The following is a 27,926-nucleotide window of genomic DNA, read 5'->3' as shown; positions in this document are numbered from 1 at the left end:
ACCCCACGATGCAGTCTCTTTAGTGCTTACATGTGCAGTCAGCAACCTTTGGCATGTGGCCAATTAAGGTAATCTACTAGCAGGTTTTGAGTCATTTTGTTTATGTTTTTCTAACTCTGCAGCCTGTGTTGCTCTCTGAATCTCCCGTTGGCCAGGAAGGGCGAATCATGGCTACTGGGAGCTCAGGGGAGACTGTGTCTGTGGACGGTCAATGTAAAGAAAATGTCTTTTGTGGCGTGCCAGTGGATTACTCTGATGGGCCATGTGCTGAAGGTTGTCCACCCATAGCTAACAGGAACCATATTGACACTAATGTGTCAATCAGGTGAAAGTGTCACAAGCCCCAGGAAAAAGAATTATCATTTCTAGAAATATGTGGCAGTTGGAGGCAGCTAGGAGCCATCAGACCCGAAGGAAGCTGATGCTAGAAATTCAAAAGACAATGCTGGGATATAATTGAGTCACTTTAACTGGCTGCTATTGCTGCCGAGGAAGGATAAGAAAGGTCCTGATGCTGAAGCAGGCTCAAAGGACCTTGTTGCTGTTGGAATTCTAAAAGGCCATTAATTACCTATTGTTTGGTTTTGTCCATAAGAACCTACACTGACACAGACTCCTGTTAGACAGGACACATAGGGTAGCAGAAAGAAAGAACCAAGAATGAATATCCGCCTCCCTCCTAGTCTTTGTAGGGTCCCTTACTGCAAAACAACCAACAAACCCCACCCCCCAACATGTTATTACATGGCTATGTGTCCCATGGGTTAAGGATCTGAATTAGTTTGGATGCCTAGGAGAAAGCTGAATATGCATGTAAGTATAGATGGTAGAAATGACTGTAGCAAAATAATTGCTGAATCTAGTAGATTAAAGGTGCTACATTAGACTCATAGCTGCTTTGTTATTCATTTTTTGTACCAGGATATGCTGGTGTTCAGATTTTAATTTTTTTTTCCATATAGCATAAGCAATGCTGTATCTCTGTTTTGGTTATACAATTTCTGTTTGTGGCCTAAAACTTGTAAGATCCAGCAGGATCCAGATGCTGAATCTGACTTTTTGTGGCACTATTATACTGCGATCTGGGTTTTCAAGATGCATTAGCAGTTAAATATATTATCTGTTTAGGCAATAAAATGTGGGTTGTTGGACTGAATATAGGCGAATCCACATGTTGGCACTGGATGTTTCTGACAGTGTTTTATTGAATGAATTAGCATCCAGATCTTTTCAGTGCAAACTGAACAGCTATCTTGTTCTTTATTTATCCAATGGCATTTGGGAGGCAGCTCCCAATTTCCAGGAATCTGGCAGAGTTTGGTTATGTTCTGTGTAGCTTTTTCCAGCTCTGTTGCACTTGGAATCCAGATATTTTTTGCAAGGGTAGGCACAGCTAAACTTGTTCTCTACTTAAGTAGCAAAATTTGTGAATAAGGTTCCCAAAATGTTCTTGCTCTAAAATATTTCGGATGCCAGATCTGCATATTTGCAGTGCTGCTGTGTTAGATGCATCAGGATATCCAGATGTTATTGTTTATTTGTTTTGTTTAAGATGAGTGCCATTTCTTCCCTCTCCAGGAAGTAGAACTAAGGGGGTTGGAGCCAAACATCTGCTGGAGACCTATTAGGATCCAGATACTGGATTTGAGTTACTTCAACATGGTTGCACCAGGAGGCTGCACAAACGATCACCAGGCTGGGCTATTAGAATGAAGGGCAGAAAAGCTTTTTATCTGTTCATGAACTCCAGTTCTTTTGAGCCGTTGTCAATCAAGTGATCAGCATGAGCTGCAGCTGGAGTAGAGGGGATTGGGGTGAAGGAAGATTGTGAAGTGCTTCTGCGTGGGTGAGAGCAGGGAGGAGCTGGTTGGAGGCGGGTCTTATAAGAAATTGAAACTAAGTGCAACTCTGAATCGGCAGCTTCAGCTTTTTTTGCTGTCAAAGATCCCTGGCTGGGCTGGCCTTAACAGCCTTTCTTGGGAAGATAAGACACACTTTGAGACTATGTATGGGGCACCAGGATGGGAAAAAGGCAGCAGGCACAGGGTGGCTCGTGCCTCTACTTCCTCCTATTCTAGGGGTTACCAGGACTGGGAGAATTGTGGGCAGGCAGAGGGAGCTGGAAACACAGGGGACTTGACTTCTGAAGAAGAGGTGGGGTGCCAAAAACCAGCCGTGCACCAGCAAGAGCAACAGTAAGTAGCATTATTTTAGCCAAGATTGTTTAGTTACTCAGTAATATTGTGAGCATTAAGTGCCAGGATTTCACCAGACTGTGTGTGTTTATATAAAGATGTGGGCATAGAGGGAAAACTTTTGAAATAGTTTTGGGTCAGACTTTCAAAATGCTTGGCATACACCTGTTCTGAGAATCTGATAACTAAATGAGAGCCAAGCTCTCATGAAGACTCCGGACATACAGTTCAGAGAAAATATCTGTGCAAATGTGTGTACTTACACTCTTTACATGAAAAAATAATAAGTGTTGTGTGTGCCCCACATGCAGAGGGCTTGCTTACAGAACTTGGTGTCTATATGATTGTGGTCTGTTTCTAAGCAGATGGCATTCATACATGTGTGGATTCTTAACTAGAGAAGGGCTGGAACTGGAATTTCAAAGCCAATTCTGATGAACTTTTTGCACCTAAATTTAATCACAGGCAATGGCTACAAGATGTCAGATCCAAAAATTCAATATTTGGCTCTGAGCTAGAGCTGATTTCCCTAGCCAGTTTGGATGCAACCCATGATGGCAGGAATTGAAGAACAGTTTGTAAATACTTAACACTGACAAATTTAAAGCCAAAGCTTTAGCCCTGAGCTGTAGTTTAAACCTAAGATCCAACAATTTCTAATTTGAATGTCCAGTAATTGTAATCTGATATTATGTGGGCTGCATGCTGTCTGTGCATTTGTGCCTACATAACACTATTGATCATTTAGATTTTTTTACCCACATTTAATTATTTTTTTTGTTTCCAAGTTTTCTACTCTTAACACTAAGAACTACTACTCTTAACTATTCTATTGATCCTGCTGTTTTAATATTTTTCAAAGTGCAGCTTATCTAAATTAATTCTGCCCTCTAGAAGCTGTTTCAGTTTCCTTTCTCTTATTGAAACTCAAGAGGGAAAAACAAGCTGGCATTAACATAGGACAATGGGTGTGGCAAATTATCAGAAACACCACCCGGAAGTTTCACTTTTTTAACTCTAATGTTGACGGTCTCAAATACTGAGTTGTAGAATGTTCTACTCTTGGTGTGTATATGGGCTACTTAGATCTGGATAACTTGTGTGAAGTTATTATGTTTGGGAAGATAATCATACAGCTCAAATCTAAACACTTCCTGCCTCTTCCAAAATTAGAAACAGACAAAAAGTCAGTGTATGCCACTTCTTTATGCTTTCTCCATCCTGGGGCTTGCCAGTGATCATTTCAGCTTCTAGAAAAGGTTAGAAAAACCCCACAGCTGCTCCGATTAATACCCACATGACTATGTGCTCAAGGAATTTTTTCTGGCCGTTGGGATCAGCTAGACTGCAGGGGCATTTTGTCCGCCTATTGTTCTTTACGTGCTAGGAAGAGGCTTTACCCCGGGAAGCTTGGGAAGTCCTATTCATGTGTGTGGTTTTTTTGTTTTTTTTATTTTTTGGTTCTGTGCTACTAAGAACTCTAAAGAATAATTAGACCAAAATAAAGTCTCAAATTCTTTCAAGCTACTTCTATTCCACCCCAAAGCCTTGCCAAAGGGAAATCACCTGCCAGGAACTTAGCCAGCAATAGTGTCCACATTCAATTTGGAAATGAAACTCTCAAATACCTGGGCAAAATGCTATAGAATGTCTTTGAAAGTTGAAATAGGGAACCAATGACTATCGAAGTGGTAAGAGCTTGACAACGCCTACTGCTTGCTACAGTCAATCTGTGCTGCTTGACTTCAAGTCTGTAATGTGCTGTGAGGTTATTCTTGTTTGTAAAAGTTGTCTTCCAAATTGTATCCATTCAGAACAAACCTGAAACAAAAGACAGGACTATGCAGCACTTTAAGACTAACAAGATGGTTTATTAGGTGATGAGCTTTCGTGGACCAGACCCACTTCCTCAGATCAAATTGTAGAAGAAAATTGGCATGACCATACATACCCAAGGAATACAATTTTTTTTTTAAAAAAGTGAACACTTTTTTCCGGGATAAGCTTAACTCAGCAAAAGATGGAAAAGGAAAGGGCAGTAGAGTAACCAAGTGACGAAGAAAGAAAAAAAGTTATGATGGGCTTTGTTTGTTCAACAACCTGCCTTTTTTAAAAAAAAATCAGTGTGTAAAATAGGTTCCAATAAAATCCATCTTCAGAAAACAAATCTATCATAAAAGCCAATGCTATGATAGTGTGCAAATGGGAGCAAACATCCATTGCCACGTAGGATGAAAAGTGAAAGAAAACAGTGGCACACTTGTTTACAGAATTCTTATACTTGGCACTTACAGTTTTAAAAAATATACCTTTTCAGTCTTTATGCTCAAAAAATCCATACACTCTTCAGTCTGTTACCAAGAGAAAGCTACTTGCACAGAGAGCAGTTTTATTTCCCATTTGTCTAATCTGAGATTTTAAAGGCCCTGAAAATGAGTCTATTAAACTGGAGGCAAGCAGCTCTTCAAAACATTCCTTCAGAAGTTAGACCACTGTCCTCTGTAACTGCCAGAAGCTCTTCAATGAGTTCCAGAATCCTCTGAATTCTGTATTCAATTCATAACTAAAGTTCCCATCACTGCATCTTTCAGACTAGCACTGTAGGGTTGTTACCTTTCTAATTGCTGGTAACTGGACCCTTTAGGCCCTGCCTCTTCTGCCCCCCGCCCAAGGCTCTGCCCCCGTTGTTTCTCCCCCCTCCCTCCACGATCACATGTTGGATTGTCTCAAGGAGCCTGCCTGCAGGTAGGAGGTGGTCAGGTGATCTGACAGCCTCCAAAACTTCTGGGCAAGGTGCATGGTTCAGCTCTGTGCTCCTGGAAGGGGCGGGGCCTCAGGCAGAAGGGGTGGAGCCAGGGCAGCCACCCCTCTGCACTGCCCAGAGCATGATGTGCACCCTCCCTCCCCCCTGAGTGCATGGTGCAGTGCTCTGGCAGTTATTTTAAGGGCCTCTGGCTCCAGCGCTGCCACAGTAGCAACAGCCAGCAGCTCTGGGCCTCTTTGAATTGCCGGACCCTGGGAGAAGTTGCCATCAGCAGGCCTGGAGTCAGCAGGCCTGGCTCAACAGGGATTGGTTCAGGTTAATGACTGAGCGCCTCCCTCTATCCTTCAGTAACCAGACTGTTACTTTGGGTGCCATAAAGTTGCCAGATCCCCTTTTGACTGGACTTTCTGTTAAACTGGGAACTGTCAACCCTAAATGGCCCCCCAACATAGAAGTCAAACATTTCACTATTTGGGTAAAATCCAAGCAAGTACCACTGCATTTTGAGGTAATGCTTCCCTAATCTTAAACTGTGATAGTCTAGTGAACAACCCAGGATGTAACTTATCCAGAGATATTATGCTTAAATGAAGCACATGAGATCTTTCATAGGGGAAAAGGCAGTATGCCATATGTATTGAGAATACAACCGTTGCATATGCTTTTCAATCTCTCTATGCACGCATGCATGCACGCCAGACGATGTCATAGTTACCAGTCCAGATTCTGTATCAGTCTAGTGGCCAGCTAGATTGAGCACAGAGGGAGAGCAGGGCCTTTGTCGGTTGATCGATCCAATGCTCCTCTGGAGTTGGTGGTAAGATGAACCCAAAGTTCCATAGCAAAGCACTCTGCTTTTATAATCCTTTTCTCTGTTGAAATCAATGGATTCTGCTCTGTCAGCTTGTGACTGGCAAGCCTTGAAGCAAAGCTGACACCCCCAAAAGATGATTGATTACAGGATGAGCCTTCAAGACATGTTTGGGAACGATTGACATCAACAAGATAACATTCCAATCTGCCAATAGTCTAATTGCTCCATATTATGGGTTCGCATCTTTGACGCCTGGTAGTCTGGTTTTCATCCACACTCAACCTCCTCCTTCGGCCATCTGGTTTTGAGCAATAACTTTTGCACCTTATCTCAATACGTTCGTACCCTTTTTCACACACGTAAGCAATGTTACAAGGGTTCTCAAGGTTATGTGGCTCAACATCAACGTCTACATTGGCAAAGCAAAGACCTTGTAAATCAAACAATTAAGGCCCCCGCCTTCAACATCCCTTTAGTCTAGTAACACAGATACAATACCAAAACTCTTTGTACTTAAGACTACTTACTAAATGCACTAAACTTTTGGACAAGGAAATAGACATTTAATTAAAAGGGCTTAATTTAATAATACACTATATTTCTAAACCTAAAATACAAATATAAAATAAAACTTTCAGTTCCAACTGATGGTCCTGAACCAAGCCCCCACAATTCAATTCTGGCTCCTAGGATTATGTCTTGAGCCATAATCTCTAAATCTGGTAGTTTGCCTCTAACTTTTTAGTGACATTGGTGTATTGAAAATGTTTTAAAATAAGCTATCAACTTAGATTCTCAGGGAGTTTCCAGGCCCTATTTGCAGGCTGGAATGAAATCTCAGTCATTCTGCAGGCAAGCTGCAAAGAATCAACCAAAAGCAAGGTCAGTGAGTTGTGTACAGCAGAAAAGTATATTCAGTGTCAATGTGAAGACCTCTACTCTTGTTCTGCATCTTTCTCCTCTGTTTTCTCTCTTGACCTCTTTTTCCATGTAATGGACTTCTTTGCTCAGGGCTGAATCCTGTAGTTCACTCTTAGGGCTCACTCAGGCAAAACTCTTCACTGACTTGGTCCAAGGGCACTTCCTCCCCCAAATCCTACAAGATTACTGCAGGTGCTAATTAACCCTGTCCTACTAGAGTGAGCAGTCAAAATACTCCCAGCTGTCTCAGCCCTTTTATGATCTGGAGTCCTGCCCACAAGTCTGTATGACACTGGAGACTGTTGGTAGTTGCTGTGTTTTGGAAACCCATCTAAAACGGCTACTCAACTTTAGAAGCTCCAGGGGCCACAATGCTACCCACAGTACATGCTGTGGGCTGCAACTTAAGCGTGGTTGCAGATATATGTAAATAGCTTCTTTGAAACTGACGGGCATGAATACAAGGATTAAGGCAAGACTACACAACACACAGACCCCATTTAAGTCAGTTCTGCTGACATTAATAAAATGTAATAGTTATCCATATGACAGCACTTCTAATGAGCAATGACAGTTCAGCAATTCAACTACTAAAACATGGGTAGGTCTAGACTACATGGCTCTATCACTAGACGTACGCAAATGAAGCAGTGATTTAAATAACTGCCACTTCATTTAAATTAAAATGGCTGCCGCGCTGAGCCAATCATCTGTTTGTCGGCTCAGCGCGCTAGTCTGAACGCCCTGCAGTTGACGTCAAAGGCATTTGTCGACCGCCCAGTAAACCTCATCCCATGAGGCATAACGGGGCAGTCAACAAATGTCTTTGTCAACTGGGGAGCATCCAGACTAGCGCACTGAGCCAACAAACAGCTGATTGGCTCAGTGCGGCAGCCATTTTAATTTAAATGAAGTGGCAGTTATTTAAATCACTGCTTCATTTGGGTATGTCTAGTGAACTAATCTACATGGCTCTGTCAACAGAGCCATGTAGTCTAGACATACCCCATGTATCAACAGAAGTCCATTATATTGATTACTGCCCCAGCACAGACCTTTCTCACTCCAGCCTCGCTGCCCAGCTCTTCCACTGCCTTGACATGTGCCTCTTGTCGCCCCCAGTACCTGCGTACGCACCGGCCTGGCTCGGGGAGGCACCGCCACTGTGGCAGGCGTGCTCTGCCACACCTTTTGCTGCTCTCTCCCACCCCCGGCTGGCCACTCCCATGCACACGCAGACGTGGCTCTGCTCACGGGAAGGCGCTGCCGCTGTGGCAGACATGGCAGGTGTGCTCTGCTGCCGCCTCTTGCTGGACCCTTCATCCCGGCAGCTCCTGCACACACGGCCTGGCTCAGCTTCATGGCTCGGCTCTCCGCTCGGCACTGCCTCTGGAGCCCCAGCAATGAGGCAGGCAGGTGGCCCGGAAAGCAGCTCAAGGTGCCGCGGGCTGTATGCAAAGGGGCTTCAGGCTCTTGTGGCCCTTTGGCTGTGTGTTGAGTAGTCCTAGTCCAGAACAAGGATGGCCAAACTTCCTGACCCTCCAAGCTGCGTACGATAATCTTTTGAAGTTTGAGAGCTGGCTGTGCTTGCCAGGGCTTAAGGGCTGGCGGGGGGTGTGAGTGAGTTAAGGGCTTCAATCCCACAGATGCTTGCTGTGGTTTGGGGCAACAGCACGAATGGGGTTGAAGGCACTTCCTATGGGGCTGAAGCCCCTAGACCTCCCTATGGGGGGGAGGGAGGGGAAAGCCCTAGCTCCATCATCCCGCCACGGGGCAGGAAGTTTGAGTTAGTACATGGAAAATGGTTGAAGGGCATGGAGAGCTGCACAAGCTGCACTTTAACTGTTTAAAAAAAAAAGCCACCTGTGGTTCGAGAGCTGCAGCTTGGCCAGGCCTTCTCTAGAAGTTCCCATAAAGGGGTTCCTCTAGGAGAAGTGACACAACCATTGCCTCTGCTTTTCTTGTGGGGCTGGGAAATCAGTGCCTTAGCAAGTAACTCTGATAGTGAACACCCCCACTGAAATAAATTAAGATTGCAAGTTTTGTCTGGGGCAAATCAATTTTGCCCTCCATCACCAAACCTGTACATGGATCCACATTGCTGGACATTTTGCACCCACACACAGCCCTGTTACCGGCAGCATGTTTGTGCACACAGATCTGCTTGTAAGGATCGGGTCCTGGCATTTTAATGTTCAGTTATCCATTGCAAGGAGCTCCATGTAATGGAAAACCGATAGCAGCGAACAACCACCCTGCAGCTAGCTTGTACCTGCTTTGGGAAGACCTCTGATTTACTAGGTTGGTGACAGCATCATGAGTTGTTTTGGCACTGTGAAAATGCTCCATGCAGCAGCTAGTAGGCATTGCGTTTCATGGTGGGATACTCTTAAACTGTGCCTGAAAGCTGAATGCCAGGTTTGTCTGAGAGTATCCTTGAAGGTGTTTCTACAAAGCTTTGGCTATTTGATCCTTTAAGTCAATTAGCTTTAGTTTTCCTGAATGCAGTATTTTTGTGTAAACTTTCTCTGCTGCAGTTTAAATCCATTTTTCCTGCTTCTTTCCTTTGACTAATAAGAATAAATAACTCTTGTTGTTTTTCCAAAGCTGTAGATGGTTGTCTCTCCGAGCCTTTTTTTCTCTAGACTGAACCTGCTCACGTCTCTTATTTTTTTCAATCCTCCTTAATCTTTTGTGATGCTTTCCCTTGGCCTCTCATGTTTCTATTTCTTACTGCAAACTGAATAGCAAATGAGATCATCTAGTGCCATGGAGAGTGGAATAGTTAGCTTACAGCCATTTTTGTACTGATGCATATACTGTAGAGCTGGAGACACTTGCTCTGGAAAAAATATTTTGAAGAGATGCAAAACTAACCGATCCTATTTCACGAGCTTGGGTTCTGCAAGGATAGTGACACAAGTGCTCATGCTGCTGCTTGCATTGCCTCTTGCTGGGTCATGTGAGAATTTCCCAGCCAAAGGTTAAAAGTAATATGAAAAATTATCAATGGGTTTCATCTGGCAAAATAGGACACCTGCAACCAAAACAGTCTAGGTATAATGAAGTAATCCAAGTCTAGGCACAAAGAAGCAGGATTAATGTGGTGAAGATCTGGATCCTACAACCATTGTAAATAGAACTTCAGCTGAACTAGTGCATGAGTACTAGCACGAGTAAGATTCATACAAAAGTGTGTACACTTGGGGTAATTCAAATGGAACAGTGCTGGTTTTTTTTTCTTGTTTATTTCAAATTGAGAAGATATGAAGTGATCTACTTGCTCCCACCAACATAGTCAAATACTCTTTCCCTCACAGCATATGTGAAATTTGTCTTCAAAAACTTGTAACAGTTCTTTCTTGCAATGTACTCAGACAGATATTGAAAGTCAGTGTTTGCTCAAAAATAGTACTCAGACAAACTTTGTTTTTTGTGGTGGTGGTGGAGAATCTCAGAAAATCCATGGATTTTTTTCAGAGCTTATTACCTGTCTGTCAGGATTGGCGGCAATAGGGATTGGGAGAGGGCGGGGGGAAGGCGGAGGGCATACATCCTCTAAACCATTGCAGAGAAAAGCTTTAAAAAATGATGGGTTTTTTTTATTAAGCACAAATTAGAACTTTTTTAAAGAAAAAAACATTGTTTTGGAGCATTAGTAGACAATATTTTCTCTTCTTCCATGCCATTTTTCATACTCTCTGCATGTCATGTTGTATGCACTATTGATAATTTACAATAATCTTCAAAATTAGGATGTTTCATTAACTTCCAGCAAGGCAATTAGGACAACTCATTTTGAAATACAGCTACTGCAGTAGCTCAGATTCTGCTTAATCAGGAAACTGAATGGACTATTTCATTGCCCACCTGTAACTAGGATCCTGTAGACTTTGCAGGATCATGTGGCCTCATCGAGGCTATGGCTCACAAACGGTACTGCAAACTGACTACAGTACAGAGTAAAAATTCCTTTCACAATGAAGAAAATTACAATTAATACAAAGGTTTTAAGGATACGGCAAAGCAAACTAACGTATGATTTAAGCCCTATCTTCTAACTGACAGTCCATGGATTGAGTGCAGTGCTTCTACCAAACCACATTAAAGAGAACAGTTTATGGGATTATGAGTAGGTGCGTGCATGGGCACTTTGATAGAGAGAGATGAAAAAAGATGTTTACCTCCCCCTGTTTTGAACTGATAGTTAAAATAAATGGTTAGATCGTGAGGAAAACTGGTTTTGTCCCTTTTCTTACTCTGCATCTGCCTCTTTCCTATTTATTTTGAAGCTTTATGTGATTTCCAAATCTACTTCAATAATACAAAAATCTATTCAGTTTTTAACTGCAGATGTTTCTATTATGGTATGGTATCTTATTTTACTTGTGCCTTGCACTGGTGCATCTGTTGCTGATATGTATACATTTGTCTGCCATTCCTACTGGCATTAAGGAAATGATTATCTTTATCTTTATGGAGATTGTTTTGGATTTGACAGTTTGTTCCATAGATACTTTGTAATTTAAACTTTTTTAAAAAATCTGGGGAACTAAATAAGAGACCTAATACTGTAAACTTTCAGATCCTTACAATATGAAAGTAAATTTAAAAGCTAATTCATATCTGTGTCCATGATTTTTTTTAATAGGACTCATCACTCTAATCCCTGAAGCTGTTCTGAAAAATTAAACTTTACATAGTTTTCTTTCACAAAGTTTGAAGACACAATCCAGAAAACTATTAGGACTAGAGATGTCGACACTCATGTATAGTATCTCGAGGGAAATACAGTACCTGTAGTTTGAGATCTATCTACTAACATCCCATAAAAACAAACCTTATAAAAGAATAGACCACATCACATTCAAGATCAGTTGGGAGGAGGCCAAATAAGAGGATGTTTGGAGAGCGTACAGTTATATGAACAAGAATAACAACTTGTGTTAGAGATGCTTTGCTAATTTGCCTTAAATTGGTCACTAGCTAATATGCAATAGTTGAACATAAAGAACCACCATAATGGGTCAGATTAAAGGTTCATTTAGCCCAGCATCCTGTCTTCTGAGAGTGGCTGATGCCAGGTGCTCCAGTGGTGTCAGCCGATGGTCAGAGACGTGTGTGTGTGTTACACCCGAGTCTTCGACTGCTGGGACACAAGGTCCCGTCGCAGCGGGCAGCCTAGGGAAGGCTGACGGGTGCTCCTATGAATCTGCCCCCTGGAGGCAACACGATCCAAAAGCCCAGCTCTATCTGTCCCTTATGACCGGATGGAGTTCTTTTAAATTGTGCTTGGTTCTGTTACAGCAACTGAAGGAGTCAGGTTAAAACTTAAACAGTTACAGGTTTATTAAAGAAGCTTATAAATCATATGGTTACAATTGCTATTGCTCTATTTCTTAACTGCTAGCAAATATAGATCTTAAAAAATGGTTACAAAGAAAATAAGATAGAAAATAGAAATAATGGTACCAAGTGACAGCTTAGACTTAGAGTTCTTTAAAGATTATGTGTACACTTAAGACAAAGGACACATCCCAGTACAATTTTTACCCCCTTCTGTGCCTCTTGACTCCAGCATATCAGGCCAGGGCCGGTCCCTCAATTTCTAGGGAAGATGAATACTAGGTGGGCATCCCCGCCTAACCCGACCAGCAGATAGATGGTAGATTGATGCTCAGAGTAAGTGTGCTGCTGGACCCATCTTTATACCGATAGGGGCCCGTATCCTCTTTCTTATCCAAGATGCCAAATTGTGTTGGTCCGTCTTTGTGACGCCAGTTCTTACAAGGGAATTTCAACTTAATTTACACTTGCAAGAGAGAACTAAATTGTGAGTACTGGACATTCTTTACTGGGTGGGAGATTCCTCCCCCTGGATGAATGTGTGTGATCGTATCAATATAGGTTTCAGTCAAGGACACTCCTCGGCAGCCTCTTAGACAGCGATTGGTGTATTGCTGTTTAAAGGCATCGAAGGTCACAGCAGCCAGCATATCCGGGCCTTTTGTCAAGGCATCAAAGACTATGCTGATCTTATTGCTCTGTCTATGCCCTGTATGCTCCAGGCACCTAAGAAAGGCAAGCAAGATGAATGTTTCAATGGGGGGGTGGTTCCTGTCTGGCTACAAGTGGGAATGAACAACAGGTAATCATCAAGTGATCCATCTACTCTTCTCCTTGCCAACCTTCTGGCAAACAGAGGCTAGAGAAACCATCCCTACACATCCTGGTGGTGTGACTTTTCATCTGCATAATCTTATAATATATCCTGTTATAGTCAAATTTGTGATGGTGTAGTACATACTGTGGTTTCTGAGTTTGCAGCTCTTTAGATGTTAAGGATACTTGGCTGGGTGGAAAATTTTCACTGGACATCACAATGAGGATTGTATTAATGCTAGTAGCTCCATCTTTCATCAGTTTAATCTTTTAATTAATCCTCCTCCTCCTCCTCCTTAGAGTAAGTCTTCACATGGGAATCAGTAATTAATCAGATAAATACGTTTCGTCGCTGTCCTGGTTCTGAGTGGTGTGGCAGCAAACTGCTTTTTGCAATTGGAGCTCTGACTTTTCTCTCCTCTGTTTTAGTTGCTTTCTCCAACTGCCTCCTACCTCTCTCCTTCATATTCTTGCATTGCCAGCCTTGTTCTTCTGGCCCTCAGTGTTCATCTTCACTTTTTCTTCTGTGCTCAGGCCATTCCTTTCAGGTCTGTCTCTTTAGTCTAGCAGAGCTGGGATCCTGACTGTGGGATGGAAACTTCCAGGAATTACTGCAAAATAGTAAATATGCCCAGAAAATTCAAAGCCCTTCATAATCATTAAGCTGCATGACACAACAGTGATTTACTGTTCCCATTTTTAAACAAAGACTGTGAATGGCTTGCTAATTACAAAAGCAGCTTCTGCTCTCTTGGAATTCACACCTCCAGATCAGCTGCTAGAAGTGGGCCTCATCCTCCTTGATTGGATCCACCTGGTCATCTCCAGCCTGATCCTGGCCTGCATATTTATTCCTGCCTCTGGAATTTTCCACTACATGCATCTGACGAAGTGGGTCTTTGCCCACGAAAGCTTATGCTCCTACACTTCAGTTAGTCTATAAGGTGCCACAGGACTCCTCGTCGCTGTTCCCATTTTATAGATGAAGAAACTGAGACCTGATACAAAAGTGGATATCAAAGGTGCTTGAGAGCATTAGCTACCTCAGAGGCTCAAGCCTGGCAAAAGGAACCCAGAGCTGCTAATTGCCATGCATTCCCTGTTTGACAACTTTGTCTGATGTTCATGGACAGGATGTACTCTAATGTTTTGTGGCAAATCTATGGAAGTATGGTGGACTACATCTTGAAATTAAGGATATCTATGTTAGCAGTGAAAGTGGAATTTTTTTTAAGCAGAGTTAGGCCAATGTTGAGGATTTCATCCTTTACTCATGACAGACAGCACAACTGATGATGAAAACAGCCCAGTGTATAAACCTACTGCAGATATCATACTCCCAGATTCAAACCCTGGTGGCTATTCTTATAGAAAGTAAAAAGCTCCATATTGAAATAGAGAATAGTGATGAATCCATAGGCTCATGTCATAGTAATAAACAACTTTTTTTTTCCATTCTAGTACTGGTGCATATGTCTTGATACCTCCAAATGAAACCAGAAGGAGCCAAATACAGAAAAGTAAGTGCCTTATTGAACAGGCTCAAGATGAGTTTGTTTAAAAAAAAAAAAATGCAGCTTTGGTCTTGGTGCTTTATGGCTCCTACCATTTTATCTCTGCCTTTACATTGTTTTTATGTGTGCAGCTGTGATAATATTAAAGCTATTACAACATACAATGCACAGCCAGAAGGGATCATTGTGATCCAAGCTTAATTTGTAACAAAAGAAGTGTGTGTGGCTCCAACTTTTTTTTTTTTGTATAACTTTTTTCCCATGGCAAGCCAGAAGTGCCAAGGCTCACCCTGGCATCAATTAAGCACTGAATGTGATTACCAAGTAAAGGTAATTCCATAACTATTCAGACTCTTTTTCTACCTGTTTTTCATCTGACTCCTGCATGGATAGGGGAAAATAGATCAACCATTTAAAAAAAAATTGTAAAAGTGTTCCCATCAGAATGTTTGGGGAACCATAGCTGTTCAAACGAACCCTTAACTTCTATAAGACAGTAACTTGACATCTCTCCTTGCTGCTCTCTCCCCTCCGCCCCATCTGGGTGTCTTGAGTTTGTTTTATCAAATTTTGAATCTTATTTAGTGATCCATTATGAAGTCCATCTTCTCTATTACATGTTTATATGTTTAAACTGCTCATAGGTAGTGTCTTCAGAAAGAAAATGTCCCCTTAGACAGAATTTTTAAGCAAATTCTCTAAGAACACTGCACAATGTAAGATGTCTTACTGTCACAGTCCTGTTTTTTTTTTAAGCAGCACAGAATATTCATATCTCCCATGAATGGCACATCTTGGGAGTTCTAGCTTTTTACCTAGCTAAAACTTCTATAAATAACTTGCTGATATCAGAGAGCACTACTTGTCAGGAACTACCTTGACTATAGTAATAGCTATGTATCTATAGTAGCCAGCCCTGCTTAAGGCAACAATAGTGGGGTTTGACCTTGAGACGTTCAAAGATAAGTGTTCTGGTTGGTAGCTGGAACCACTTGGCTCTTTCATGTGGACTAGTCATTAGACTGAGCTCAGATTCTGGAGACTAGAGTAGACTAGCCATTAGTGGGTATTACTTTAAATGTGATGTGATTCTAATAATGCACTAGTGGGCTCTTATTACTGTATGCTAATTGTTTTCTCTTTGATTTAGTTGCCAACGAAGAACTAGAGAGCTTGGAGAGATGGAAGGAACAGCACCGGCCAGGACCAATTAATCTGAGACCACAGAAACTGGGTATGTAACTAGAAATAAGGTGGTCAGATGGATAGATTATAAAAAAAAATCCCAGATAGGTGGTGGTGGTTTGTTGCTCTGGCTTTTAAAGATTTACAGTAGACTAAAATGTTAGACACTAGCTAGTCTTGGTGACTTTAATGAACTTGTCTATGAAGAGGGGTGGGTGGGGGGGGTGGTGGGTGTGTGTGTGTGTATGCGTGTGATTTTCTTCTGACTGGCACAGAAATCCTTGCATTACTTTTCTAAATATTTAAGTGATGTGTACAGGTTTTGTTTTGAGGAAATCGAGAACAACTCTAATGAAATGAGCATGTTGGCTGAGACCACTGAAAACTGTAACAAACTTTCATACGTGTGCCTATAACTTAGCACAGCAATAGGCTGGAATTTTAAAATGGTCTGTTTTTAAGGTGAACTTTGCAATTGGGAGGGGTAGGCTGACTGTCATGTCTGACCTACAGGCTCTACTCAGCTGGTTGTATCCTAGGCTGACTTTCAGAAGAGGGCATTAAACTCCTTATCCTCTTCCTGAAGAATGTTATGTGGCAGCCTAATAGAGGTGTTTACAATGAAACTGAAGTGAGAACCCTTTCAGATTTCAGGGTGGACTGCCAATAAGTCAATGAATCAAACTGGATGCGAGGCTTGTAACTTTTAAAATTGTAGATCGTATCTGTTCTGTTCCTTCCTTGAACAGAAGCAAAGAATTTTTTTTAAAAAAATAAGGCAGATATATTATCAGGTTCTCAAGATGTTAATTCTTAAATGCTTAAAGAGAACATTTACTACTTGATCAGCTTTAGGAGGACAAGAAGATTTGATCATGGTTGTTTTAATCTCCAGCTAGGGAGACTTAGGAGGGCCCCCTAATAGCCAGCCTAACAAGTGTAGTTAAGCTCTGGAGCAGGCTTGCATGGGAACCCCCATCATTGGAAGTTTAACAACTAGTTTGACAGATTTGTGTCAGATATTCTAGGTTTGCATGGTCGTGCCTCAGCAAAAGGAGCTGGACTTGATCATTTCCTGATGCGCTACATCTCTATGAAACTTGAGATCCAGGTCGCTGCAATCTCTATGTATGAAAGTAGTTGTCACCTTTTTGCCTACTCTTATGCACAGAGAGACTGTTGTACTAATGAAGCTGAAACCTCACTTACTCACAACTACATAGGTTGGTTTGTATTTCTTTTTTTAAACAACTGAAAAATAGTATGTAAAACTGAAGTTTGAAAACTTACAAACTGTCTAGGAACTGAAAGTCTAACCTTATTAATCCAACACTGAATGAATATGTTGGAAGAGTGGTGGTGGTGGAATGGAGGAGCGGGGAGAAGTGAAAAGCCCAGCCTCCACTCAGTCTTCTGGGGGAAAAAGGTGGTGCTGGGATTCCTCTCTGCTTGAGGGGGCTTTCTTCCTTATCCACTAGCTAGTGAGTATTTAACATTTAAAAGAGGTTCTCCCAGCTGCTGGAAAGGCGGGAGGGGGAGGGAAAGAACAGCCATGCTCTAGTCCTGGCTTTGGGTGTGTTGCAGGTTTACCCCTGCTGAGACTGCCATTAGGAATAATGGGGCTTTTGGAGGGCAGAAGGGGTCTACTCTTCGCCCTCAACTTGCGGTGTTGGGGCTTTAAAGAGCTACTCCTGGAACCTTGCAAAACTATCATGAATATTTACAAGCTCATCTGAAATGGTGCTGAATGTGGCTTGTCTGTTGGAAATTCCTGTCACCCCATGTTCACCAAAGTGTCAGCAGCTCCCATTGCCCCGACTACAGTATGCTTTATTTAAAGAGAACTCTTGAGTCCGTGTCCTTCTGGATGATTCTGACTGTGGAAGCCTTCACCTTCAATGGCCTTCTAGCCTTGTCTACACTGCCAGCGGGCAACTTCTGTAATGTGCCTTCTCACCCATGCTCATTAGGTATCGCCATGCACAAGAACTGGGTTCAAAGGGTGCATGGTGACAGATCTACAGAAATAGATGACTTAATCCTTCTGAGATGCATCTTTTTTTGCATGGAAAGCTTCCCAGGGGTTAGTAGGCAAGTAGATATTTTTTTTTTCACGTTCTAGTGAACTAGCAACACAATAGTAGCTGCAAAGAGTAACCTTTCAATACTGTAGGTCTTCACTGCTGAAAATGGAGATCCTAAATCCCTCTTTAGGGGCAATATTGTGTGCTTACAATTTATGTATACCTTCACTGACCAGTTTCGGTTTTGAATGGTCTCTGGAAGATCACTGAAAAGGGGAAACTACAAAATTTGTCTTGAGGACAGAAAAGGTTTAGGAATAGATAAGCAAGTTGAGGTCACAGTTTGCTACCCTTTGTATGAGCTACTCATAGCTATGTCATGTCTGCCCTGTAGCTAACTAGAGTTCTCTTTTTAGCCTTGCTTGAGTGGGTACAGTGGAAATAACCTTAAAGTTGCTATAGGCCAAATCTGGCTCTGGCCTTGCTTAAATGTCACTAGAACTTCTGGGGGTTAACCCTGGTTCTTGGTGCTACAATAAACTGAGCTGCTCTAGCCATTCTTTTTTTTTGGCACATTTGGGGAGCATTTCTGTGTTTCTAGGGGCATCGTGGGGATTGAGGCTAGTAAACGTAGTTCATGCTACATAGTATTCTAGGAGACACTGGAAGGAAGGTGGGACATTGAAACCCAGGAGAGGTTATTGGCAGTTTTTTTTTTTTTTTTTGACCCCCCATGTGAACTAACAGTAAAAACTTTCCTGCCCAATGCTTTAGAAGGCTTTTAGGCAAGATCATGCCTAGGTAGCACTCTCCTAAACCATAGCACTGTGTTTGGAGCAGGAACCCCATGAAGAGAATTATGGCTAGATGCAGACAAACTTTTATTTGAAGCTCTGGAGGGGGTACAAAGACTATCCATTGTAGTTGCAGGGTGTGCTTCTGTCTCCCTCCCCGCATGCAGGAATATGATCGGGAATTGTCCTTTTCTTCTTTAGCTTATTGCAGTTCCTGCACTTTCCAGCCCCATAGGTAGAGCACTACAGATAGCCACTTTATATCCAGTCCATTTTTTTTTTTTTGCAAATTGATCAGGTGCCTGCAATGCTCTACCTATACTCCTTGCAGGACCAGACAGTTCTGCCCCCTTACTAGCTCACATACGCTAGCTAATGTTGCTTTCACATGAGCCATTTCAAGAAAACACAAGTTATGTCCTGGGGGGGGAGGAAGCTTAATGCAGAAGAAAGAGCTGTTGGGGTGTGTTCTCTGCTCCATAATGTAAGTAGAACAAGTAAGAGGGAGCTGGGGGGATTCCATCAGAGGAATCAGAATTGTGGGACATGCATAATAATTAATGCACATTAAAAGGCAGATTGATTTCCTTTATTTCACTGAAGATACACATCAGATGCAGGAAGAAATAAGGGGCTTCTGGCATGCATAGAAGAAATTTCAGCATTTGAGGAGGTTACATTGACCTTAGAGTGCTCACACATTCCAGACTGAAGCAAATACACGTTGTCCACTATATTCAATATCTAGTGTGAAGAACTTTAGCTCGATGTTTGCTGGTGTGGGCTTAATGGAGCCTGCAGAAGCTCAAATAAGAGAGATTCCCAATAGCATTTTTAATGGCACAACTGAAGGGGCTCATTAGATCACAAATTTGTCTAATGCCTCATATTGGAGAGAGTCTCATTTCAGAGACTACATTTTTAGGGTCCTCAAACTGAAGTTCTCTAATGTCTTGGCTACCTTGATTTAAATACTGTAAAAATTCAAATCTGCACTACTTCTGTGACCAGCAGATATCCAACCTTTGAGGGTAATTTAAGGTACCATAAAGAACAAACAAATTTGAGTTCCAAACATACTGTCCCTTAGATAATAGAACTCTAAGCAATAAATTAGTGTAAGTGAATAAAGAACAAATCATGCCTGACTACCTTCTTTGTTGTTTTCTTTGTATCTGAAAGGAAGGCAGCAGTGTTATATATTTTGATTTGACGACAACATTTGATATACTGCCACACAATCTTACTTGAAAAATTAATTCAAGTTGCCTTGGATAGGAGCACCGTTTGAATAGGATTGAAAACTGGCTGACAGGCTGCAAACAAAGGTTAATGACGAATTGCAGTGTATTGAGTAGTGGCTGGTGTCCAGTGGTATGCCTGCTTTGGAGATTGCACATGATTTTAATCAACATAAGTAGCTGGAGTTGATGTTAAATTTGCAGATGATGCTAAAAGGCAAGGTGTTGGCAATACCAGGGAGGGAATAAAAAAGCTAGAAAAGTGTTTGGGAAGTAACAACAACAGCCTCCACCTGGAAAAATTATTTATAGCACCAACTAATTATAGTTCCAACAGTAAGAATATTGCCTTGTATACTACACTGTCGTCACAGGCATCAATTGGACTACACAGCTGTATAAAATGAAGCCTCTGAGTGTCTGCATGAATTCTTTATGTAGCACTAATGCAATCGTCTTTTGTAGTCTTGGGTATTTCTGTAATGACACAGAGGTTGACAACTAGGAAGAAGTTCAGAGAAGAAAAACAGAAATAATTATGGAACTGCAACTGAAGGAATTAGCTTGTCCAAACAACAAAGAAAGACCCAGGATTTGTTCAGAGTATTCTCAGTTCTTCTGTTAGGTTAATGGGACTTAATCAATTCACTTCTTCACTCCTCATGGCAAGACAGATGGAAAGATTTGTTGGGTCCATCTTGTTTGCTCTGCAGTTTGAAAGTGTCATGGCTAGAGGCTGGCTGCTCTCAATGGAGGACCCACAACTCTGGAAACTACCCCCTCTTTTATTGGAGCATTTGATAAGCCTCAACTGCATTTTTAGCCTTTTATGTTGAGCGTGGTGTTCATTGTTAGCAAGATTAGGGAGGAAACAAAACGTTCTTCATTTTGAAAAGCAAAGAGCAATTTTTTTTATTTTTTTTCTGTGTCTTTCATTGATATCAGGTGCCATGGTGAATGGCTAAGTGACATCCAATTAGAGCTGGTAGAAATTTTCTAAACTTAAACCTCAAATATCAAATTTGAAAGTATTTTTGAGTTTCTTTTTTGGCCAAGTCTAGCACCAACTTACCATTTTGAATAAACTGATCCAAAAAAATGTAGGCTAACTATCGGGAAATGAGTCTAGAAGGCATGGCACTGAAATAGTCTCTCAAGTAAAATGATGAACCTGGTAACTTCAGTCATTGTCCAGTTAAAAACAACAATACAGTGAAGAATATTCTGCAAATAGAATCGTTCACCAGCATACGATTAAGTATATTTAAAAAAAGAGATGGGCAAAGATAAAATAGGTTTCTATCAGTTTGATTATGAAAATATTCACTCATTTGCCTAATATATTAGTGTGTCTTATAGCTGATGCTTGGGCTTAAAATTTTCTAACATGCAGGCTGCAATTTGTTTTCTAGGTGGGGTGAGCTCTGAGGCTGAAGCTAGGCAAAAACAACAAAGAAGACTCCTGCAATCTAAATACCAGCAAAAGGTCAGGGGGGAATATATGTGTGGGGTTTTAGGATTTTTTTTCCTCAAAAGTCCACTGTTTTATGTGGTTAAAAAGTGAACTCTCAAAGGTTTGGCAAAAGAAATAGAAGTCCCGAGGCTTCGAAAGAGACAAATAAAAGGTGGAGTTGAGACACTTCTCTCTAATGCAGAAAAGGAGACTGCCATGCAATTGTGTAAACAATATTGAAAACACCTCTAAATAATGAGGTTAATGATAATGCCACTGATGTTGCCCTTCATATGTTCAACATACTATGTAAGCAGTACTTAATCAACACGCCAACCCATCTTTGAGAGCTTTTAATATTATCCCCATTACAAAGGGATTATATGCTTGTAAAGGTCAGTGAGTGAGGACCCTTGCTTAGCCGCCTACAGAGAACAGATAGTTTTGAATAATCATTCTGGAGGAGCTATTGTACAGTTAATATATTTATCTAATTACAGTTAGGAGTGTCCATGCTTTTTTTTCTTTAACTTCATCCAAAACAAAATTTAGGCTTGAAAGAGGTGCAATACAAAAGCCAAACTGTGTTTTTTTTGTTGTGTGTGTGTGTGTGTGTGTGTGTGTGTGTGTGTGTGTGTGTGTGTGCTCCTCCATGCCATATAGCTGAAGAAGGAAGAATATGCAAGAATCAAGAAAGAGACTGAAGAAGCTGAAATCCGGACAATGAAAATGATTCAAAGAGAAAAGGTAAAAGTTGTCTGAGTCTGCAATAGCCAGAATATTCCACTGGAACAGAGCTTTACCTGGAATCTATAGGATGGATCCTTGGTGCATGTAAATTGGTTATCCTTATTTACATTGAGGATCTGGTCCTTCATCTGAAGTTTTATGTATCTTCTTAGATGGACTGATGTGCTGCATTCACAGACTCACTTCTATAGCTCTAGTAGGGAAGCAGGTCATGCACCTATACCTTCAACTTCTAGATTACTAGAGTTTTATACCTAATGTTTAGACATAAGCTGTTCCTTGAAGAGTTGCAGAGCTGGAAATACTCTGGCTCATCTCTTGAAGGGTATGTCTACCCTATGGAGAAGATTGACCTCCTGAGGGCTAATGTAGACTCCAAAATCGAAAGCTGAGGGCAGCCCCCGCCAGCTTCCTGTACTCCTCCAAGGAGTAAGGGAAGCTGATGGGGAGCGTGTGCTTCCTGTTGGTCTCCCACAGTGTAGATGCTATGGTGGCTCAGCTTCAGAGAAACCAACTCTCCAGATATGCATTTTGCGTAGTTGGATGGCATAACTTAAGCCGACCTGCCTGTTCTAGTGTAAAACAGGCCTAAGAGGAACCTGTTCAATCTGCCCAGTGGTCACGTGGCTGACAGTCACTGATCAGAATGATATGGCTATGGGACCATGGATTATCTACTGTCCTGGGAGTATATTTCTCATGCTACCTTCAAAATGAGAGATCCTGGAGGCCCAATTGTAAACAAACCAATTTTGGAGGTGGTGGATACTGCAATGTACTATCTTCTTGTTTTGGCTGGCACACTTTCGTTTTTGCTTTTTATCCTTATTGTTCTCAGTCAACTCTGTTATGATTCAGGGAGTGGCTATATAAATACACCATTTCTTCAAAGTTTGAAAGGCTGATGAGAGAGTTCTACATATGGAATGGAATGCTTAACACTGGTATCTGTACAAAAATAATTTACCTATCTTCTAGCTGTGTAGGGTGATGTGTTTTGAATTTATGAAAAGATCCCTACTTTAGATCCGCCTCAACTGATGTTGAAAAGGGTTGTCCCTTTAGATGAATAAGAGCAGAACTAAGATAAGAAGGTACAGAACAATGCTCTATGCCATTGCCCATCTTCCTCTTCTCCTCCCCCACCCCCTCCCCGGGTGTGGCTCATGAAGCACCCCCCCCCCAGTGGCTTGTAAAGCTGCCCTGTGCCCCCCAAAATGGCTCCCTCATCCTGGCTCCCTGTGCTGACCTGGGCAGGGAAGCCATTTAGCCAAAAAGCATTGAAATGCCTTTTCTTAAAGGGGCAGAGTGTGGTTTTTTTTTGTGGTTTGTGTATGTGTTCCCCCGCCCCCCCCCCCCCAACCAAATGTGACTGGGGGCTCCTTTTAAAGGGGCAAAAGAGGTAGTCCTGAATTTTTTGCTCTACAGCTTTGCCATGGCTCTTTGTGCTGGATCCATTGATATCTTGGCTCTTTGCCCAGCATGGGTTGGCCATCCCTGCTTTATGCCTAAGGCAAACTTCTGGAATGCTGTACTTACAAATATAAATCTGTATATTTTGATGGAAATGCTTCCATACAGTGAGGTCAGGATAAAACCATTTTTCTAACAGGAGTGTTTACTTTCCACTGAAACTCCAGGGAGAAGTGACATCCCTTCTTTCTTTCAAGCAGAACAATGGACAAATTTGGAAGTTTGCAGAAGTGCAGAACCTCATGTGATAAGCACAGGCATGATTTTGTTGGGAGGTATTTACCCCAATTTTGGGAGCACTCCAGAAGGAGTAATGGAATCTCAGGATGAAATCCAGACCCTACTGAAATCAATGTGAGTCATAACATTCACTTCCATGCAGCCAGGATTTCACCCTTGGAGTCTAGTTCTTAAATAATGGATGTGGTCCCACATGGCCTCCAAGGGTATGTCTACACAGCGGCATTATTTTGGAATAACTGACATTATTTCAAAATGCACAGCAAGCCATTATTTTGAAATAATATCAAGATGGAGGGCTTCTTACTTCAACTCCTGTAATCCTTCTTTCACGGTGGAGTAAGGGGAAGTCAAAGGAAGACTGTTCTTCCTTCTTCTTCCTGCTGTGTAGATAGCACCAAAAGCTGAATTAATCTATTTTGACTTCAGCTAGGCAATTGACATAGCTGAAGTGGTGTAGCTTAATTCGACTTGCTGTGCTGTGTAGAGGTATCCAAAGAGCCTATGTGTTGTGGCACCCATTTGCACACAAATGACCTATCTGCCACAATGTCACTGACCGTATTCCTGGCTATGCTCACCTTGAAGTGCCTTGGGCCCTTCCTTCTATTGCTCTTTCTTCTCTGCAGTCTTGCATCGGTGGCAGTGTGAATTCTGCCGTATCAGAGTTCCTACTTAGAGTACCACCTTACTAAGTATCTGACCAACGTGGATGACACAGCTGTATATGAATCTTAGACCAAGATATCCGTCAATACTGTGTAAACAGACCTAAATGGCCATGACACACTTAGATTTTCCAACAGGTCTGAATTAAACCGCAGAATCATAGAACACTAGAACTGGAAGGGACCTTGAAGTCCTCAAGTCCAGTCCCCCTGCCCTCACAGCAGGACCAAGCACTGTCTAGACCATCCCTGTCATGTTGCATTTGAGGTAGGGGTGTGTGTGTGTGTGAACTTTTTTTAATTAAATTACAATCTGAGAACATTCTGTGGGCCACCCTTTGCCCCTACCTCAAATTCCTGTTGTGCAGGAATGTAAAGGTTGTCTGTCTTCTCTGTGCCACCAACCTCAATTCTTCTGGATACGTTAGGGACTAAAAGGCTACTTGTGAGACCATAATGATCCCTGTAGGTCCTCCTGTGGCTCTTCTCTGGAAGGCAGACTGTAGCCTTTTCACATTCCTTTTTCTAGAATGAATGTGTCCACCTCTGCCTGACTCTGCCATCAGTGGCATTTGCTATGGGATAACAAGGGCCATTACACTCTTCCTTCTCCTCTTTCTCTCCCCCTCCCCCAACCCACCAAGGCTTTGGACTCGGTCTTTAGGAAAAGCAGTAATAGCCCCAGGAATGGGGGGAAACTAAGCCATTTAGGACAAAGCATGTTCTATATGCTGACACAACTTCACACACTCCTAGTCTTTGCTTCCCTCCAGAGGACAGATGTGTTCTCTGTAAGAAAAACCTCAAGAGACTAATTAGAACCACTTCCATGCAGATTACAAATGTTGTTAAACTGTCATACATCCTAACTCCTGTATTTTTGCTTCTATAGAGATTAGAGACATGTTTGAGAAATACAAAGCCATGTCTTCAAAATATGCCCCTCTTCCACTCTTTGGCTATGTCTATATTGGCAAGATTTTGCGCAAATACTCTTTAACGCAAGAGTTTTTGCGTTAGAAGCTCTTACTCAAATACTTGCACTGGCATGTGCCTTTGCGCAAAAGCACATCTTTTGCGCAAGAGCATCCGTGGCAGTGTAGACTCTCTTGTGCAAGAAAGCTCCGATGGCCTTTTTAAACATCGGGCTCTCTTGTGCAAGAAATTGATGTTGCGCAACTGTTCTTGCGCAACAAGCCAGTGTAGACAGGCAAGAGGGCTTCTCCCTGAGAGGGAGCGTCAGAGTATTTGCGCAAGAAGCACTGATTTTATACATTAGAACGTCAGTGTTCTCGCGCAAGTACTCGCGGCCAGTGTAGATGTAGCCTTTCAGTGAAAATAATTACATGGTTTATTTTGTTACATAGTAATCTTCTGCCTACTAGTCCTTCCAAGTCCTGGGCCAGATTCTGTGGTATATTCTCCCACAACCTTCTTAGCTGAGCCACAGACCAAAATGTCCAGCTTTTAAAATACTCACTTTTGTAGTAGGGACGGTGAAAGGGTCAACTGAGGATTTTGTGTACTTGCTCTGTGCAGGAGTAAAGCCCCCTTTAGATTTTTAGAGCTACCTTCTGGAAGTGTGTGTGTGAGGTCAACCTCAAAACAACTCTTGCAGGCCCCTTGTTTTTCAATAAGAGCATGTTGCTGTTCTAGATATGTTAGCATTAGATTTAAGGTGGCCTCCTCTCTCAGGTTCATCACTCTATACAAAACATAATTCCCTCCATTCTAGAGCTCCTCAGTTTTATTTCACAGATGTTGCTTGTATACAGACTCTTCTACAAAGGCGCTCCTACTCTTGTGTGTGACATTTTTACAGCTGAATAAATCTATCTCCAACAACAAAACTTCCAATAGCTTGTTTATATAGAGTAGCACTTAGTTCAGAATATAACATAACAAAGCATTTCCTAGTGATAGGCCACTCGTGTTATGGAGTAACTGTTTAGGTGTTAAAGTCAAGTGGTAAAGACAGGTTTAAGAATAATCTTCAGTCTAGAGATCAAAACTACGAGAATCTTAGGGTTACTTCAGGAGCTCTTGAGATATTAGATGGCTGCCATCCCTTCATTTCAATTAGTCAATCCACCTGCACTATGGCAGGGCCAAGTAAACCCAGGCCACTCCTAAAGAGTGTGTTTTTTGATCTGTGGGGGGGGGGGGGGGGGTTTTTTTTTTTTTAAAGAAGGAATTTCCCAACCTCCCTTGAAACTGTTTCAGGGCTTAGCTACCCAATCGTATTAAGAGTTTTTCCTAATATCTAACTTAAATTCCATGCTGCACATTAAGTCCATCATTTCTTGTCCTACCTTCCATAGACATGGAGAACATTTATTGCCATACTCTCAAACAGCCCCAAGCATATTTGAAGACTCTCTTTGGTTCCCTCACCCTTCCCACAGCTATGTCTTGTCAAGATTAAACATGCCTTGGTGTGTGGGGGGGTTTTGTGTGTGGGGGTGTTTTTTTTAAATATATCTGTCTTCACAGCCCAGGTTTTCTATGCCTGTTATCGTTTTTATTCTTCTCTGGACTCTTGAATTTAGCAACATCTTTCTTAAAGTGTTGCAGGCAGACCTGAATGAGCGATCTAGCTGATGCTATAGTGCCAAGTAGAACAGCACATTTTTTCCCCCTCCCCATCATTCTATGTATGACATTCTTGCTAGTGGACCCCAGTGATATTTTGGATTTTTGTAACTGCATTGCTGGCTCATAACTTGTGATCCTCTTCTCCAGGGCTCCTGTGTAGGCAGTTATTTCCCATTTTGTAGCTGTGCATTGATTCCTTAAGTGTAGTACTTTGCATTTGTCTTGTAACAAATTTCATCTTGTTGACTTCAGACCAATTCTCTGATTTGTCCAGGGTGTTCTGAATTCTTATCCTGTCCTGGAAGGTGTTTGCAACCCCTTCCATCTTGGTGTCTTCCACAGATTTTGTAAGCATATGCTCCGCTTCATTATCCAAATCATTACTGAAAAGACCTAGAACTATGCCTGTGGGATCCTGCTAGATACACCCTTCCAGTCCGACAGTGAACCAGTAATAATTACTTTGTTTTAAATGGTTGAAAAACCATTGAATCCATTTAAACCTCATTTCCCTAGTTTGCTTATATGCATGTTATATGGGGCCATGTCAAAAGTTTTACTAAAATCAAGTTGTCACATCTACAGCTTCTCTTCCTTTTCCTGTGCATTAAGCTAATAACCTTGTTAGAGCAGGAAATTGGGTGGTTTGCATGATTTGTTCTTAACAAACCCATCCTGGCTATTTCTTACAACTATTGTCCACAATTTGTTTACAAATTGTTTGCTCTGTTCCTGTATTCTACTTCAATCAGGCACTTACTCTTGCAGGTTTACCCCTGTTGAGTGCCATTAGCAACAGTGGGGCTTTTTGGAGGACAAAGGGGTCTACTCACTCACCCTCAACTTGCAGTATTGGGACTTTAAATAGCTACTCCTGGAACCTTGCAAAACTATCATGAATATTTACAAACCATGCACAAAAATCCCTTCTCCAGGCTTCTCTCTGAGCATTTATGATGGGGGAGGAGGAAGGGAAACTTAATTCAGCCATTATATATTTGTTGAATTATTGCCTGTGACATCTGGACAAGTTTCAAGTAGTTATGCCTCGAAAAAGTATTGATGTAGCAGTTTTTGTTTTCCTACTTTTACAGTTTCCTGGCATTCACATCCACAGAATGTAAAATGTTTAT

The 27,926-nt window shown here is 41.8% G+C and overlaps 1 protein-coding gene across 3 annotated transcripts in view; it reads left to right on the top strand.

Moving 5' to 3' along the window:
* Nucleotides 1-1,647: 1,647 nt before the first annotated feature.
* The window catches only part of EPSTI1 (epithelial stromal interaction 1), a 69,754-nt gene continuing 43,475 nt past the window's right edge, over nucleotides 1,648-27,926 (top strand). For 2 of the 3 annotated variants that reach the window (XM_014574196.4, XM_006124393.5), the window contains exons 1-5: nucleotides 1,652-2,195; nucleotides 14,318-14,376; nucleotides 15,521-15,604; nucleotides 21,027-21,100; nucleotides 21,731-21,814. In XM_014574196.4, the coding sequence (XP_014429682.3) occupies nucleotides 2,005-2,195; nucleotides 14,318-14,376; nucleotides 15,521-15,604; nucleotides 21,027-21,100; nucleotides 21,731-21,814 (492 nt within the window). In that variant the 5' untranslated portion in view covers nucleotides 1,652-2,004. Of the gene's footprint in view, nucleotides 2,196-14,317; nucleotides 14,377-15,520; nucleotides 15,605-21,026; nucleotides 21,101-21,730; nucleotides 21,815-27,926 lie in introns of all 3 variants that reach the window. The other variant, XM_075918961.2, reaches the window with a different exon arrangement.

The sequence above is a fragment of the Pelodiscus sinensis genome, chromosome 1, assembly GCF_052426305.1.
Source record: "Pelodiscus sinensis isolate ZL-2025 chromosome 1, ASM5242630v1, whole genome shotgun sequence".
NCBI classification, from domain to species: Eukaryota; Metazoa; Chordata; order Testudines; family Trionychidae; genus Pelodiscus; species Pelodiscus sinensis.
Note: the sequence above shows the minus strand (reverse complement) of the source record. Positions and strands in the feature narration are given on the sequence as shown.